The sequence below is a fragment of the Erigeron canadensis genome, chromosome 2 (assembly GCF_010389155.1).
Source record: "Erigeron canadensis isolate Cc75 chromosome 2, C_canadensis_v1, whole genome shotgun sequence".
Lineage (NCBI taxonomy): Eukaryota > Viridiplantae > Streptophyta > Magnoliopsida > Asterales > Asteraceae > Erigeron > Erigeron canadensis.
This window is the reverse complement of record NC_057762.1, coordinates 30,866,314-30,885,217: the sequence shown is the minus strand read 5'-3', so window position 1 is coordinate 30,885,217 and position 18,904 is coordinate 30,866,314. Positions and strand designations below refer to the sequence as shown.

The following is an 18,904-nucleotide window of genomic DNA, read 5'->3' as shown; positions in this document are numbered from 1 at the left end:
AAGTTATGTTACGATTAACAATTCCTAAAAACTAACTAGAGCAAATGGGCATCATACGTCTTTCTTTTTATTTTAATTGTCCACTTCAATAATTATTAAAATTAAAAATTAAAATATGAAGGAAGTGACAGTGTCGATATGAGGGTATTTTTTTTAATATAAAGTATAGATAAATTGCTTCATTAATAATAGGTATCTTAATTTGAAATTTTTTTGTTCGTAGATAACTTTTTTGAGATGAAATGAAGTCACTTATGATTAAAACAAAAGTGAATGGGCTACCATTTTTGGAGCATTCTATATCAAGCTTAAAACTCTCATGACACCATATATTCAATACAGGGCTTTGGCTTTATACAAATCTCACATTTGACACCGGATCTTACAACTCTTCTTTAGTCAGCCACAGGTTAAATAGTCATCTTGTATTTACGGACGGAGCCAGAAAGTTTCCTTCAAATAGGCAAACTTTAAATATTATGAGTATTAGTATAATAAAACTATCCAAAAGTTTGTTAAGAGGACAAATTTATATATATAAGTACCATTAATATCATTTAGAGAAATCCTCTTTATATAGACATTAAACTTTTTGAGGGGGCAATAGACCATGCTCCATCTTTGTCTTTACCCATGTTTGAATTCCAAAAGTAATCAAGGGCAACGGTGTAGTCGGTTTTTTCTATTGGCAGTATGGTTCCATTATACCATCTTCCCCTGTATAAAACGTTAAATAACATCGGTTATATATATCAGATCAATGGAGCCGATGTTTGTAAATGTTGTGGTCGTTTTTTTTTTGTTGTAGTGCCAAGCAAGATGTCAACGGAAACCTAATTTTGAAGATTGGGGTTTTTTTTATTTTGAGGTTAATATTATGTTTTTCTTGGCTTCTCTTGTCGGAATCGATGCCAAAACTGTTTTGCAGATGCTCCTAACGTACACCCTTATATTGTAGAGAGATCTAAAACCCCTTTTACTTTTTAAGGCTGTCGGTTTTGGAACTTTGTATGTCCTTGTTTGGGGTTTGTATCTCTTTGTTTCGGGTTTCATTTCATCGCCGACCATATGATAATGTTTTATGGCGACCCCCTTTTTTGGGTTTCGAGTCACTTATGATGATACATCTTACTGTTACTGCTTCTATATGTTTATATGAGATTCTTTATGTATATTTGTTGCTTAAGCACTATGTGATTAAGCTTAGTAGTGTTAATATTGTGATACCGTTGCCGGAATCTTAATACCAATGTAGTGTTGCCGTTTTTTGTTCCATTAGAGCAATAGTGGTCAGAAAACATCGTGTTATGGCCGATGATGATATCGTTGAACAATTATGTTACAGGTTTTACGTTGAATGAGCGATGATTATAACAATGTTCGTAAAATGGGACTTGAATGACCGAGGACGTATCTTGGCGTGGTAAACCTTCAGGTTGACAATCATGACGTCTTTGATTTTCAAATTCTGACCCTTAGTTTTTGTGCCCAAAGTTGTTTACAATTGTATAAAATCTGGTCCCTTTTTACAAAATCCAGTAACATTTTATTTTTTCCGGTCATTAGCATTTTTGGTAAGTTTTGACATTTTTTTTGACAAAGCCCATTTTTATAAGTTTTGAGGCGCAATCCTATTAGCATACCAACTTATCAAATTATGACACTACATCCTTCCTTAAGGACCACTTGGTAATTTGACACACAATAATTTTATATTCATCCATTTGTTTTGGATTGATTGATTTGATCACTTAACAATGTGACTCACATATTTGCAAGATTCCCAACCTTAAACTATATTTTTGGGTCAAAACCATAAAACCAAATCTCAAAATATTTCAATGACAGTAGCTTTAATGATGCCACCGTTAATCAAACCTTATCATCATCATCATTTTAAAGCAATCACGCTGACCTCCCCTTTTATTTGCAAATCCTTAAAAACATCAACTGCAACAAAAATGTCTGCCAGCGTCACAAAAAACACAGCCGCCAACGTGACAAAAAGAAAGCTTCCTGTTTTGTTGTTTGATATTATGGACACTATTGTTCGTGATCCTTTTTACCATGATATCCCTGCTTTCTTTGGGTAACTTCCTTTTTTTCTTTGATTTTTTTTACTACTGTTTTATAATTATTATTACTGTTATGTAAGTGTAGTTTTAACTTTTAACATGAAACCCCAGTAATTAAATCAGCTTGAATTAGTACGATCATGATCAAAATAGTATTGGATGGCCTAGAATAGATTTACCCCTTTTTACAGTAGTTTTTAAGAGTTCTTAAATGTTGGTGGTGAATTCGGATAATGGTATATGTTGGATATTTCTGCGAATCGTGTTATCACTATGAAAGTCGAATTTTTCGACGTGTATATGCTAGTGTGTTACAAATTTTCTTCTCAGAAATGAATCGAGTTACGTACACGGAAGGCTGGCCCCGAAGGTGTCTCGAGTCGGTATCTTTGACAGTTAAAATACTAGTCATAAAAATATCTTAATATGTTTCATCTCTCTTAGTTGAGTCTTGAGTGTTGTATTTACTATTTACATATGAAAGCTTGATTTTGTGTTAGGTTACCTTGTTGTCGCACTTTTGTGAATTTGAGATGTTTTATTCAGGATGTCGATGAAAGAACTATTAGATTGCAAACACCCTACAGCATGGATTGAGTTTGAAAAGGGTCACATTGATGAGGTATAGTGCTATAAGTTGGTTATTATTTGTTACTATTAAAGTTTAAGTATATAGTCTTAATTAGTCCCATTAATCAACTATAAATCATTGGCAAGACACATGCATTATATGCATATACCCCATAATCCCATATACAAAAGTGGTGTTTATGATTTATTCAAAATGATGAGTATTTTGCCGCACTTGCTTGGCTTCCTTGACTTAGAATTTTGAAGGAATACTTTTTACAGGCGGAACTGGCAAGGATATTTTTCAAAGATGGAAGGCATTTTGACTTGGAAGGTAGGTTACATATAGATTTATCAGTTAACCACCTTCATGATTCAAACAGAGTCAGAATGACCGACCTAAATGTGATTCCCAACGCTACTGAGTTTAGGACTATGGCCTATTGTGTCAAATGAATGAATGATGAATCATGAATATAATCACGTGGCTTCATATGATGGATGACAGAGATGGCAAAATGGGTGGGTTGGGTAACACCTCAAAATGTGTAATTTTGTATGTTTTGCGACGGGTTGGCTTGAAATACTGCTTTCTCCAAGTTTATAAGTTTTATTCATAATAATTAACATGACCATCCATAATACTCTGCATATCCGTGGGATTGGGTATTGTTGTTGTATTATGATACAACAAATCTCTACAATGGATTATCTAAGTAAGTATAATTCAACCTTCTCCTGTTTGTAATCTCTTTTGTTATGACATTGATTCCGTTTTCAGGCCTCAAAAGTTGTATCAAGCAGGGATACTCCTATTTAGAAGGCATCGAAGAACTTCTTTCTTCACTGAAAGATAATGGCTATGAGATGCATGCTTTTACAAATTACCCAATATGGTATGGCTGAATGCAAGGTTTGTCACATACTTATAATAATATTAAAATTTATATTTATTCTTATAACAAATAAAAGGACTTGGTCCAATGATCTGAATTGCTAATGACTCGAGTTGATGAGTTCATTGAGTTAGAAATGATTATTGTTTTGTAGGTATAGAATGATTGAGGACAAACTGAAGCTTTCCTCTTTCTTATCCTGGACATTTTGTTCATGTATAATTGGTGCGAAATAATCATGATTATCATCTGCTTTCTGATAATTTTACCATTTGTTTCCTTGTTTGATGCTAACTGCCATTTATCTCTAAATGCAGGTAAAAGAAAACCAGATCCTCTTTTCTACTTAGAAGCGGTAAAGCACCTTGACATCGAGCCACAAAATTGCGTTTTCATTGATGACAGGTGCGTTAGTGTTCAATTACAGTCAAATCATATGCATATATTAGTTTTACTTGTCCTCTTTTATCAATCTTTATTTCAAGAGACTATTTTTTGGTGTTTTTGGTGAGCTATGTAACTATGTTATGGTGAGTTAGTGACCATTTGACCTGTGACCTTATCTATCTAGCTTAGTCCCTTATCGGTAGTTGAATACAATAGCATGCTTCATTCTTGCTTCAAAAAATCTCAAATTGATCGGTTCAGCTCATGGTTTCGGGTCTCAGACCAGAGCGTACTTAACTACAAAGTATTAAATTGAGTTTAGATTGATTAATTATGTAGCGGAATCCATTTCAGTCCAGGGTCACTAACTCACCCATATGTATATCTATATATTTCAAAATAGTTAGGTTCTTTTTAATGAGACATGGTTGAAAACTGGAAAATAATTACACTGGAACGAAATTAACTAGTTTGATTTGTATCTTGATTGTTAAAAATAAAAATAAAAAATTGAAACCAAGTCCTTATACCCCCACACTTGAGCTATGTTGCACGGGAACTGGTACGGGTACGGGTACGGGAACGGGAACGGGAAACGGCAAAACCCAAAAAATCAAGAAACGGGTACGGCACGGGTACGGAAATAAATACATAATATATATATATGTAATATTTAATATATAAAAAAATATATATACGGTATTGTATTGGTTATTAAATTCAGGTTCTAGGAAGTTTAAGTGTTGACTTAATAAAATTTAAAAACACATAGCTTGAATTATAATAATAGCTGTGTCCAGAACTCAGAAGTCTACACTTCCTTTGGGCAACTATTGCCGGCTCTAATAACATATATAAACACACATACTCACCGGAAAAGAAAAAAAACAATAAAACACAGCTGCTGTAGTGATGTCTTCATCTCCGGCAATGGATGGTCGTCTGAAATCCGGTAGAAACGGATAGGAAACTTATTGGAAACGTCCCCCCATGTTAAGAAACGTTTCCAGCCGTCCCCGTAGGGGTTTCCGTCCCCGACGAGTTTCCGGTACAGGGTACGGTGGCTCCTGGGCGTTTCCGTGCATCAGAGCACTTGAGATTGTTCTTGAACATTATTAGACTTATAGTACTACTGACTTATATGTCCCGCCCATTATGTCTACCAGTTATTCATATTATTGCTTTTTTGTCCATAAGATCCCATATGTGATCATGGATCTTCTCGATACTATGCAGAGATTTAAATAGAGACCCATATATTGTAAATCTGTTACTGTATTTAGTTTATGTCTTATATCTAGCAGGTCAATTACATGCTTAGACAGTTATCCTCTTATATACCTTTACTTGTTATATCCATACATACCCAAAAACTTAAATGCCACTATATCTTTCTCTTGTTAAGCTTACATATTTTGGATGCTTATATAAGTTTAAATACATTATATATGCACATTATGCAGGCATGTTTTTTCTTCTTTGTAACATACTGTACACTATTTTCTTGTATCCATACATGCGCGCGCGCGCACACACACACAGAGTAACACTTGCATGCCACTTATCTTATATAACACAATTTTGCCAGAGGTCGTCTTGTAAGTAGTCTCTCTAACCTTGGGTAGAGGTATGTTTGTCTGTATCTCACCTCTCCCATACCTCAACTTTGGCGGGATTGGATATTGTTGTCGAACAAGTCAGACAGGTAGACCCTCTCAGAAAGTACATGTGCTTATTTTGATGTGCTATATTGTTTAAATGGACCCTTTTTTTAATTGGTGTGCAACAGGTTGAAAAACATAGAGGCTGCAAAAGAAGCTGGCATCATTGGTATCCAGTTCAAGAATGCATCTTTGTTACAGCAAGATCTGTCTCTACTGGGAATAACATTACAAAACAGCAACACACAAAAGCATGAACACAGATTATGATCTCATCTACAACAATAACAGATGTTAGCTTGCAATTCCCCCATTTCCAAGAAAATCAATAATATTCTTATTTTCATGTACATTGATTCAAGTATCCAACATTGCATCCTTCATATCTTGACTGTTCTTATTACGAAAAAAACGGTATTTATTCATTTGGTATACAAAACAAATAGCAATTTTTTTGGTCATTACTTGCTCCAACACCTATCATGCAAACAACCCGGTACTTCAGTTGGGTTCCCTGTTTCCAAAAACTGTTGCTAACCTTGTATGTTTAGCTTGCACAAAACAATACACATGTGTTCAACCAAAGTCTTGAGTGTTGATAATCATTTTCGAGATCCACATTGAATATGCAGCAGCAAACTTTTACTAAGAATCGTTTGTATTCTATGACTAGCATCAGTTACAATATGTACGTATCTAGCAGACTCGACATATACAGCAAACACTAAACCAATCTTAAATTGCAGACAACACAAGCTTTATACAAGTAAATTGCTACTACGATACACAGGTGCACCAGTATTCTTTCATGCCCAGATGACCTCACAAAACGGTGATGACATGTCATCTTTCCGTGTGGCCAAGTCAGAAAATTGGGATTAGAATACGGAATCATTTGCCCACTATTGTTGGTTTGATGCAGAAGCTCTTGAAGTTAAAGTATGGAGCATAGATTGAGCACGAATCAACTCCTCCCGAAGCATTACATTGTATTCGTATAAGTTTTGAAGATTCTTCTGGAGTTCCGAAGCACCTATCTCTGAACCGAGTTTGATTTCTGTTAATAGGTAAAAGAGTTAAAATAAAGCACATCTACAAAAGTAAAATAAACGGAATTCAGAACATGAAGTTTTATATGCCTACAGCAACTGAACCATTTACAATTTTCATATAAAGCAATAACAAATAGAAATAGTGAGGGAGGGGGGGGGGGGGGGGGGGGGATCAAATAGGCCCACCGAACTTGAAGTAATTTACATTTAGGCGATTTTGAACTAAAAAAATGAATTCACAGGCATTGTGGTAATGTACTAAATTTTGGACGTCATCTGGGATGATTTGGTGTAAACAAACATGATCAGATAGTTCAGTGCCCCCCTTTGATGTTTTACAATGGAGTTGCGTAATCTAAACGTTGTGCATAGTGCCTAGCCATTTTTCCATAAGTTAAAACTAAAGTGGCTAAAGGGTGAAATGGTGATTTTGACTCGAGATAAGCCAAGAAAGGAAAGCCTGGTGGCCACTAATTTACCATATAACAATTCAAAACGAATACATGTGATAATCGGTGGTTACCTAATGAAGGCGGCAAAGGTATATCATTAGCAGCTGAAGCCAAAGGTTGGTGCATAGGTGCCTCTCCATTATCCGAGTGAATAGTAGTTTCTTTCTTGTATTTCATATCACCAGACACCTCCTTTTGGGGAACCTGCACATGGTCTGAGTATTAGAATGCAAAGTCCCTGATATCTGGAAAAAAAAAAAAAAAGTGAAGTGGAGAAAAAAGTTTTAACTGATTTTCTCTATACTTTCCTCCCAAATATTTGTAGAGAAGGGAAACAAAGGCCATCGTAAATTTAGTTAATGACAAAAGTACCCTTCTCTTCTCTCATCACGATGACAAAGCTAATATGAAAGGGATATTGCAAATTGTCAGATGTCTTTATCTTTTTCTTAAACTCAAGAACATGACAGTTGGTTTAAACTTAAGTCGTCCTAGCCAGCTCAAGAACCCGTAAAATAACAAAATTCACATAAATTCTTGATCATTAGTTGCTCTAACTAGTTTGTATTCTCCTAAATCCTAACTTGTGCTTGCTTTATCTCCAAAATAAAGAAAAAAAGATAATGGAATTTTTTTCCAAACATGTAAGCTTTTTACCAGAAGGTATCCAAAAAAATAGTTTCATTGTTCCAGAAAATCATGTTTAAGGTCTAGACTCTAAATAGTATTTGAAGAAGCATGTAAGAGCTGCTACTATAAACTTTCACATGGAAATAAGAGAATTAAAAAAAGTATCTTAAATAAAGAATTTAATAGAACTTACTTGGCACGAGAAGTTCTCCCCAGGGATCAATGCCGAATCACCAAAATGACATGCCATCCCTTGGGTTTGAACTTGCTCTGGACTGCACATCTGTAAAAAAAAAACAACAGCTCGCTAATATAAATTCTGGAAACCAAAGGGTTTTAAAAGATAAATAAGAGAAAATAATGCAAGTAAAAATATTTGCCTTCTCATCAGGCCTGCTAACTTTCGTGTTAAAACTGATGGTATCCGGTCTTATATGCTTCCTTCCCATAGATGATGACCCTTCATTTCTGCCTGACTTGATAAATATCCCGGAGCAGCATGCTGTTGGCCCAACGGTTCCATCTTCAAGAGGCAATGAACCACGACCCCATGTAAAAATTACGTATTTCCTCAACTATTTGGAACATTAAACAAACCAAAAACACATTTGGCATAGAAAGGTTCAAACACAATGAACTAAAAAAATGTGACTTCTAGAGGTGGCAAGATAGATGGTCCCCGTAACGCTGGTTCCGTTTAAAACATATAAGTTTCTGTAACGGATTGGGTTACGTGTAAGCCTTTTTTTGCCCATAATCATGTAAATGATTACTGTATTCATTATGATTACAAAATAACCCAAAGTTTAGAACAAATAGATTCGGAAGGTTGTACGCATTAATAAATAGCATGTACTCGCACAATGCGGCGGAACTTGCTACTTCATGGTCGTCAATGAATGGTAGTGGAGAGACTCGTTTGGCGACTCAGCTTACTTATGGGATTAAAGTTTTTATTGGCCGTGTATTATGAATTATAGGACTGAAACTTGAAAGTAATAATAGTTGGGTGAAATGAATGGTTGTGATTAAAGTAAAGGGTGTTTGAAAGATGAATGGTTGTGATGGATTGAAGAATATATGTTATATTTAATTTTTAAAACTTTTGGAGTGTAATGGGCATTATAAACAATTTTAGGTAATAAGGTAAATTTGAACCAGTTCCACCTATTTCCCTTTTTGCTTAGTGTTATATTTAATCCATTTGACACACTTGATATGAAACGCAACCAAATTAATTGACTCATAAGTAAATAGCTCGGAATTGCCACCTCTAATATATTGGATATCACTTACCTTGTCCCAACGTTCTTGTGCTTTTTTATGATTTCTAATCCTTCTCATTACTTTATCCTCGTGACGGAACTTCTTAAATCTGTATTCAAGCTACAACAGGATATAATTAGGATATGGAAGATTTTTGTAGTGGATGAGATGGTCTCTTGCGTATAAATAGGTTCCATACACTATTTTTGAATAATAAGAAAATGTAGCATAGAATGTTTGGAGTTTGGACACGACAAATAAAGGTGTTGAATTAAAAGACATTTATTATGTTAAAAAAACAGATTACAAGACATAAGTCTTGGCATAAACATTATGGGTGGCAAAATGGACGGGTTGGGTAACACATTAAAACTGGGCAATTTCAGGACAGGCCACCAGCAATAGCAGTCCATTTATTTTTTAATTTCATAGATAAGAACTATAGGAAATGTGATGACTAAAACTCTTAAAAAATTACACTCTTAATACATATTTCTAACCTACTTTCCCACTAGACACAATATCCTAGCATACTTATACTTTACGGTTATACTTTATGACGGGGACAAGAAAGGAAAAAAGTGGGGAGACTTCCACTTGGTATGTAGTCTAATTGAAGTATATTCCTTATCAAAGAAATTTCTAAAATATTGTAGACCAAAACTAACGTTGCCAATTTTTTGTTCATAATAACTAATAGGAAAAAAAAGAAACAGTTTCTTTTACTTTAAAATGGTGAAAGTAGTGATTTCCTAAAATGTTAAACAATATGGAAGTGGACAGCAGAAAGAAAAAGTGTTAAACACGAAAGGGAAAAGAAACATACTTGCACCAAAAGGTAGAAGAAAAGGCCAATACTAATACAATAAAGGCCACCCAAATCAGCAAGGAATCCCACTGCATGTTTGTAAAAATACAATATATTACTACCTAGAAGAAGTTAACATTAAATACAAGTAACATGCACTATCAAGATAAAATGATTTCAACTAAAGATAGTTGCAATGGCCATCAGCAATGCCAAATTGCCAATCCTCCCCCAACCAAAAAGGCAAAAATAATGCCATCGTGCAATAAATTCCTAATATATCAGCTAGAATATTAATTTAAAGGTGAACGTCAAAACAGATTGAAAGTTTGGAAAATATTGTAGTAATATATTTTTGTAATCATATTTAGAACATCAATCAGTTATGATGGTTTACAAAAGGTTGACCCAACCCGTCCTGGCTCGATTTGAACGGCATTATGAAATTACACAAGTGACCTAGTCATCTTGTCAACACTGGCACGAACAACTATAGTATCTGAAAATTTACTCGCCTGGGCCCAAAACGTTTTGATTGTCGACCTCAACAATGTATGATGAAAGAAAATTAACATGTAACGTGATGTTCACAAGTCCATTGTTTGAATTCTCAAGAGAATCCCGAAGCTGATTTCTCTCATCAATAGAAGAACCCGGAAGAAACTCATGAAACAAAGGCTGGATAATTTTGAGATCATGTTTATTACGATAAATTCGAGGAAACAAATTAAACTGCAATATATTTGGATCATGCCCTCTAAAAGTCACAAACTTATCCCCATTATTGCTTCCATTTTTCAAAACTCCGCTCACAAAACTCATATGCTTTCTGTGGAAACGGTCCCTTGCTGTTAAATTGAATTGAAAACCCACAGCACTTGCAGGCATATTTGGAAGATCAAGAAAATACCATGAAGTATAGAAATTGTCGCGGATAAGTTTACAATTGTTGCATTTAAGAGTCACCGTCGGCCCGTTTGTGGTATTTTGGCAAGAAAAGTTGGCAAAGCTGGATAAGGGTGCAGTTCTAAAATCCAAAAAACCTGGCTTTCCAGTGAGTAAGGTACCGAGACCGCGAAGATTGGAACAACTCATGCTAGAAATTGTGGTTATGTTGAACTCCATATCGTTACTGAATAAGGTCAAATCAGGTGCATTTGCTGCTACAACACTATGCACTTCTATGGTTCTCTTTGATATAATTTGGTATAGTAACCTGTGATGGTAGCCAAACCAAATCATTAGCCAGATGTAGAAGGAACACAGGCAGGTTAGGTAATGTTGAGCTGTTTAAAGTATTCAAATAGTTTGAAAATCTAGTTGGAGGGGAACTTCGATAACTGACAGGAGGAAACCCACCATAAGTGAGAGAAAACCCCCTGGCCAAACATGGAAAACCCCAATAATTTGTTCTATGTGGGACTTGAACTCATGACCTCCCCATTGTTGAGGTCACTGGGTGCCTCACCTCAACCACTTGGAGTGAGGGTCATTGGCAATGATCTAGCTAACATGGTGAAACAAGAGAAGATCACTAAAGTCACATCCATGGTTTCAGAATTAAACATTGGAATGATTCAAGATCTGCATATGGCTTCTGTGACTACAACAAGTGATTGGTGCTATGATTTCAGTGCAACAACTCGTATTTCTAACAAGGATATGTTCAAAACATATGAAGAAATAGGGTTGGTCATGATGGGTGATAATCACACTTCAAAGGTCATTGGAAAGGGAATCGTTGAAATCTCATTTACTTTGAGAAAAGAAACTGATTCTCAAGGGTGTTCTCGCATTAGGAAGAAACTTGTTTCTGGTTTTAAGATGTGTAAGGGTGGGATAAGGGCTATGATGATAGAATCTGATAGTATAGTCCTATCAAAGAACAATGTATTTGTTGGACTTTGGAAAAGCCTAGACTTGTGATGGCATGCTCAAACTAAATATCAAAAGAAATGGTTTGGTGGTTTCTGACAGTTTTAAAATGTCAAAAGAAACGATTTGGGGTTTCTGATAGTTTTAAAACTGCCAAAAGTCTACCAGACAAAGGGGTCGTTCAATTATCATCTTGTTTCCTTTTCTTTTCTCTGGTAGACTAATGCAAAACATTAAACAATGTTCAAGAAGTAGAACAAAACACGATGTTTATCTTTAAATCGGGGTGAATCTCAAGAGGAAACTAGTCCAGTTAACCACTAGCATTGTTATAGTGGGGGCTAATATTCCTTGAGGATAGTGTTCATCACATTCTCAATAATTTCTCATATTTCTTTATTTCTATAACCAAAAAAGGGCATTGGTCAACTGTAAAAAACTAAAAATGTGGCCCGGTTGAAATGGGTGGAGTTGGATTGACCAACCAACAATGTTTTTCTCCATTTGTTTTTAATCTCATAAATAACTAATATGAGTATATTAACATGGTTGCAAAAAAAGATTAAATCTAAAGATGATATTGATCTGAATAAAGATGAGTTTCTGAAGAGTTAACACGTCTTGGGAGACTTTTAAAACGGTTGACACTTTACTAATTTGACCTGCTATTTTAATTTACCTAGAGGAGGCAAAATGGGCAACTGGGCAAGCTCACAAACAAATCAGGTAATATTGGTAGATCGCCAAGTTCACAAATTATGAAATTTCACGGAACGAAAGGAGTAATATTGCAAAATCTAGTAAATTCTATAAACTAAATATAAGCAATTTCGATTACTCACGCAGCAAGCAAACCAATAAAAAGAATGCAACTTGCAATCGAAAAGGCTCCTCCCAATTCTGTTTTCCGTTTCCTGAGTACCTTTTGATCATCCTACATAAACAAGGGAGCAAAATGACAGATTACTCCATGAAATCACCATACTTTGAAGCTCAAAATTTCTCAAAAACAATAAGCAAAAAGGGAAGCACAGATAGAATTCAATCATTCATTCACTCAAACAAAATGTTAAAGCAATTATCTCACATACCAACCAACACACTAGAAAAGAGTTTTTAGAAAAAAACGCAGATAATAACTTTTAAAAAACAGCACCAATCGCCCGCTCTAATACTCAATCCAAAACCGATTATGAACCTTAGATATAAAAACACATAACCTGAAAGACTAAACAGGAAACCTATATTACTATGTATATATACATCAAACATAACTCCATGTAAAGGGGTTCTCTAACATTTTATTGTAAAGTAAAGGGGTTCTCTAACTAGGGCCCTAAGGGCAGCTGTAGGAGAACTAAACAGTTCATGAACAGTTCTAACAGGAAATTCATTCATGTACGTTCATTTAACTAAAGTACTAAACAAAACTCCATCCTTTCAGCTAAACAAACAAACATAAACCCGGTAATTCATTTATGTCGTGAACGTTCATTCACTTATATAGAAAGCCACAATAAACTTAACATAGAAATAAATACATAAGTAAACAAATAATACCAGCCAATGTCTTGTAGCAAAACAAATATCCAATCTACTAATCAACCATCTAATCTTAAACCAATTTGTCTTTCCATCACCAAGACTTCCAAACCTCACAAGAAAACAAAACAACAACCACCCAACAATCATCACAAATGTAGCTCCAAGAAACACACCTTGTGACCGTGTGTACTTTTTTATTGAATCAAATGACAATATTGTTTCTGGAAAATTTATAGAGTAGTCAACTCCGGTACCCACCACCAGCTCTCTGTCTCCGGTGAACGGAGAACATGTTTTTCCGGTGGTGTTGTATAAAAAACCAGGATTACAAGCACATAAAGTTGAGTTGTAAGTTATGGAATTTTGTATTGGGCATTGCATTTTTTTGAGGATTTTAATTTGTGGGCTTTGTATGTATGGTTTTTGGAAAGTTTGGTTTTTGGGTGTTGGGTTTATGTGGTTGATGAATGAAGAAAAGAAAAAGAATAATGGCTTGTTTGTACAAAGAAACCAAGAGACAAAGATTCTTTTGTGCGTTTACTTTTTCTTTGACTCTTTTTTATTAAAAAGAAAATCTTTATTTGTTCCTTGTGGTTGTCTTCTTGCTTTTGATCTGTTCAATATGCGAATCATGTTTTAGAATTTAGAGCACAACGTATGTTGGAGGCAACGTTTTAAGAACTAAGCTATCTGTATATCTTAATCTTAATTATATACTAGCTAATCAACCCGGGTTACCGAATAAAAATTGAGTACATAATAAATAGATATAGAGACCATAACGAATGCTTAAACAAACGAAATACATGTTTGAAAATAGTACGTGTGAAACTTCAACAATAAAATAAACTTGAAAAATAGATTTAGAGACTAATTTCAAGTTACCTCAAACCTATTCACTTGCTACATGTAAACAAAAAATAAATCAACTTGTAGTTGTTTCGTGGATTCTTGAGAGCTACTCTTCTACAACCATGGGGTCACTAGCTCCCTATATGAACGCTCCTTTCCATTTTCACAACTAACATAACTCAATATTAAATCTTCTGGTCTTTTATCAGCTTCAAAATCATCAACATCTAAAACTTTTTTTAAATCATGTGCTTGGCTAAGGGCAAGCTCATCCCTCTTAGTTGAAAGATCCTTAAAGTGCTTTAGGACTTCCTCTAAGGAATTAACATTAACCTGTGGACGAATTATTTGATACTGAATCATACCATCTTTGGCAAGTCTACCCCTCCTCATGTCTTCACAAAGCTCGATTTAGTTGAACATGATCTTCTCATGTGTTTTCGGCCATGCCTGCATAGTTGCACCTCTTTGAAGTAATAAGATCATGAAGAGCTTGAAGTGCATCTTGAATCTGCCCAACATTTATCAAATTTGCAATCAAGCGATGTAGAAAGTTGTTTAATCCTCTAAACATAACATCTATCTATTACAATTATATATGTGATGTTATAATTCGCATCAAATAACTTTATTATATAAATACATATCTCTTAATTAAGAATCCATTGTTTTTTACTTATTTATTTTAGGAAGTGCATGATCTACCACCAAGCTATTTGGAAAATAAGAGTTTTACCTATCAAGCTCCAAAAATTTTACTTTTCGAAATTTAACTTACCTTCGAACACAAATACAATCCATTTTTAAAATTCCATTCCAGAAACCATCAGTAGTCTAATGTCATAACCATTTCCTAAGTGAAAAACGGTAATTTTCAGTATTTAGAAATCACATTCCAAGCCCCCCACTTTCAATGAGAGTCAAAGTAGAATAAATATGTGCATGTAACTAAATATGAATTTGTATAACTAAACATTCCAAAATAATATGAAAAACCTCTGAAGCAATACACTATTTTTTGTTTGTATCCACGGGTAAAAGAAGGCTATAACACCAAAAGTGTCATAACCATTTCCTAAGTGAAAAACGGTAATTTCAGTATTTACCTTCAACCAAAAATCAGATTCCAAGCCCCCCACTTTCAATGAGAGTCAAAGTAGAATAAATATGTGCATGTAACTAAATATGAATTTGTATAACTAAACATTCCAAAATAATATGAAAAACCTCTGGAGCAATACACTATTTTTTGTTTCTATCCACAGGTAAAAGAAGGCTATAACACCAAAAGGAATAAAATGCAACTCACCTTCTACTTATTTGAACGCATTATCCGGGTTTAGCATTGCAAGATGCTGTAGAAATCATACATTAGTAATGTAAAGTAAATTACAAGTTCATGGAATCACCTAAATAACGTTGAGTACATGGTTTTTAGGATTTGAAAAAAATAATCACCGGAATATATTTGGTGTTGCTTCTTCAATTATTGGCATATAAAATAGAGAAAGAACCGAAAAAACCAGCCCAGAAAAGACTATCCACTTATTTGACATAAAAACCAAAATATGGCATTTCATCAAATAGGTTGTATGCAAACCGAGATTTCCCAATTATGATTAACAATAAACCTTCAAAATGGAACATAAATATGCAAGGATGGAAAATCGATCAAAGTTTCTGTAAACATTACGTTGTTTGCAAAGATTTTTCACCCTATTATGAATAATGATATACCAAAAAAAACATAAAAAAAAATATGTATATATGTAATAAATCTGAATAACCTTCTTTCCAATCAATCTTCACCCAATTTTATAACCACTTAATTGTTTGTTGGACATCGAATTGTTTGATCCTTTATTATAATTGTTTGTTATCTTGCTGAAAGCTGAATAGAATCAAAACTTTTGATATATTATGAAAGATTGATCGATTGGGAAAAAGAAAGGAAGAAAAGTAAGTTCACAAAATTTTATTTTTATTTTTTATCGATGAGTATGAATATATGATAAGTTTGAAAAATTAAATATATAATAATGACGTCATTGTAAAATGTAAGGAAAAGGCCTAGCTTGCCATGTTGGATTTTTTCTTAAAATAACTTTTAAAAATAATTTTCTTTTATTAATATAAGAGATATCTCTATATATATCTCTATCTATATATATATATATATATATATATATAATTCTCTATCTCTAAGTGCTTACGTGGCATATCTATTTACTCGATATGTCATCTTTTTCTTACGTGGCATCTTCATATCGTTTTAGTTTAATAGCTTGACACATCAACCGCCACATGTATAAATTTTGCATCGTATCCATCTCATGTCCTATTTTTTTTAGTTTTAAAATAATATTCGTAATTAAATAAAGCAAGTTAATGATGTTTTCTAAAAAAAGCCATGGCAAAGTTTCGAACTCGAGTTTATGGAAACGAAAGCAGAAAACAAACCATCACACCATTGACTTAGTTTTGTTTTATTTTACATGCATCAAATTATATATTACTAAAAGATTGATACGTAGTTACCATTTGAAAGAGTAATTAATTCCCATGTATTTTAACATTATTTAATTTTTTAATTCTCTATTTTTGATACATCTTATATTTTGGTAGTAATTATATTTCTAATGAATTTGATTTCAATTTTTTAAAAGTTTTTTTTTTCTTTGATTTCAAATTTCTAAAACTTGTGAACTCTATCCATTTGCTCTTATTACCTTATAGTAGTTACTCGAGATTATGACGTTAGGCTCGTGTATAATACACGGGATTATGACGTTATTAATAAAAGATATTAATATATTATGGTTTAAAATTTAGTTTATTATATTTTCAATAAATAAACAGTTGACATAAATATTTAAACTTTGAGTTTTATATGGAAGTAATTTTTAAAAAATATGTTCAACAAAAATGTTTCTTATGCATGTTTAACGATATTTAAATATTATAAAATCATTATACGTCCACTAAACTTGTAGATTGTGAAAATTTTAGCGGTAGTTGAATAGTAAAAAATCATAATAGGTCTTATATTTTTTTGTTTTTCTTATGTGTCATGATAATTACTTAAATAACTTTAAAACAAGATAATAATACAATTCTTTTAAAATTTTAATATATTTACATTAAAAAAATTATTTTAAAATAGTTATATATGTATATGATAAAACATACTTTTAAAATATATTAGTTATTATCCCATTGAATATATATTAGCTATTATTCTATTGGATGTATTTTGGTTATCATTCTTTATTTGTTATATTGAAAATTAGTTAGGAAGTTGTAGATTTGTGATGGGTACAAAAAGTGTAAATTAAAGTCAAAGTTGAAAACAAAGTGAAATTTATGAAATAAGGTTGCGATTGGTTGATAAATTTAGAGCAATTGTCTTTTAATATTTTAAAAAGTACTTTTCAAAATGATTTATTTTATTATATAAACTTAATCCTCTTAATTATTTGTATCGTAAATTTTGATTTCATATATTTAAATAATAGATTAAATGTCTTTTTTAATTTATTAGACTTATGCCCGTACAATACGGCAGAGATGGGGGTAGTGATGGCGGATGTGGTGGTGGTGACGGTGGTTGGGGAGGCGATGGTGGCGAATATAGTTATTTTAAGTGTTGGGATCTATACTGTAAATTATATCATTGAGGGTATTATAGGTATATTAGATGAAGATGTTTAAATGAGTGAATAAAGGAGAAGAGTATTTTTGGTTTTCAAAGGTAAAAAGTTTAAAGAAATAGATGGATAATTTGTTTTATTAGATAGTATTAAAAAAGTAATTTATATGTCAGTTTTTTATCTTTATCTACTTACATACGAGTATATGATATGATATACATCTTTACTCGATACATCATTTTGCTTATGTAAAGCCTTATCTTTAAAGGTCTAGCACATAAGCATCCAATTCTATCTATTTTAAATAAAATTTAAAAGGTTAGAAATGAGATAGAACCTAATACCTAAAACTTCTAATGCCAACAGACAAACCCTTGATCTAATATAATGTTTATTTCAATTTTGTAACACACATTTATATGGTTATTAGTTACATACGTTCATAACTTTTAGTTTGTTAATATATACTCTGATTTTGGGTTTGAAATTTTATTTTAGTTACATACGTTCATAACTTTTGGTTTGCTAATCTTCTTCATTAACATCCATATATACATGATACGTGCATCTACTTTGTACACATGTTCCTTGGTAATGTGAATATCGTTGTAATAATATGGTGTGTAGGTGTCTCATTAACATAATATTTTCACTAATAGATATAACAATTTTACACCGAAATCGTCACGGATTAGATGTGGGTTACAAGAGTTTAACAAAAAAAAATATGTCTGCTTTTAAGTGAAAGATGTTTCTATATTATGTTTTTGTTAATTTACTTGCTAAAAATTTATATTAGCTTGTGCAAAGCACTTTCACCTAATAAAAATATAATCGTAGATGATAATAACTAATAGATTCATATTAAAGTACTTAAATAAATAATGTATTATCTATTATTATTATTATATCAAGTCTAAAATAGCCGATTTCAACAATTTATTCAAATATACTCTAGACCACATATTAAAAATTATAATTACTTTTATTAGTTTTTCTCAATAACACACGGTGGCGGCGGCAAGTGATATATGTATTTTTTTTAAAGTAGATAATGAATATATTTTAGAAGATAAGAGGTTGATGGAGTAAGTATTTTCCGAAAGAGTAATATTTAACAGAGAGCTATAATGCTCAATAGGGAGTATCAAAAAATTCTACCCATAATTCATATTTCATTAAGGA

At 32.9% G+C, this 18,904-nt stretch overlaps 2 protein-coding genes across 6 annotated transcripts; one reads left to right on the top strand and one right to left on the bottom strand.

Annotated features, from left to right (window-relative positions):
• The first annotated feature begins 1,754 nt into the window (after positions 1-1,754).
• LOC122586448 (flavin mononucleotide hydrolase 1, chloroplatic) lies at positions 1,755-6,050 on the top strand. Of its 3 annotated transcripts, XR_006321998.1 has the most exons (8): positions 1,755-2,089; positions 2,622-2,697; positions 2,928-2,979; positions 3,427-3,541; positions 3,696-3,766; positions 3,859-3,946; positions 5,517-5,633; positions 5,718-5,808. XR_006321998.1 is itself a non-coding variant. In XM_043758438.1 (7 exons), the coding sequence occupies exons 1-7, from the start codon at positions 1,842-1,844 to the stop codon at positions 5,551-5,553; spliced, it is 687 nt and encodes a 228-aa protein (XP_043614373.1). In that variant the 5' UTR covers positions 1,755-1,841; the 3' UTR covers positions 5,554-5,811. The 3 variants fall into 3 exon arrangements, 2 of the variants coding, with proteins under 2 accessions (XP_043614373.1, XP_043614372.1); XM_043758438.1 differs by having other exon boundaries at positions 5,517-5,811; XM_043758437.1 differs by lacking the exon at positions 5,517-5,633 and having other exon boundaries at positions 1,758-2,089; positions 5,718-6,050.
• A 179-nt stretch (positions 6,051-6,229) lies between these two features.
• On the bottom strand, positions 6,230-13,676 carry LOC122586447. Of its 3 annotated transcripts, none has more exons than XM_043758435.1 (9): positions 13,233-13,676; positions 12,515-12,606; positions 10,313-11,013; positions 9,816-9,886; positions 9,020-9,109; positions 8,104-8,298; positions 7,917-8,006; positions 7,165-7,297; positions 6,230-6,646 (listed from the first exon to the last, which is right to left on the bottom strand). In XM_043758435.1, the coding sequence occupies exons 1-9, from the start codon at positions 13,596-13,598 to the stop codon at positions 6,492-6,494; spliced, it is 1,893 nt and encodes a 630-aa protein (XP_043614370.1). In that variant the 5' UTR covers positions 13,599-13,676; the 3' UTR covers positions 6,230-6,491. The 3 variants fall into 3 exon arrangements, 2 of the variants coding, with proteins under 2 accessions (XP_043614370.1, XP_043614371.1); XM_043758436.1 differs by having other exon boundaries at positions 6,230-6,628; XR_006321997.1 differs by lacking the exons at positions 6,230-6,646; positions 7,165-7,297 and having other exon boundaries at positions 7,922-8,006; positions 8,104-8,246.
• Positions 13,677-18,904: the final 5,228 nt, after the last annotated feature.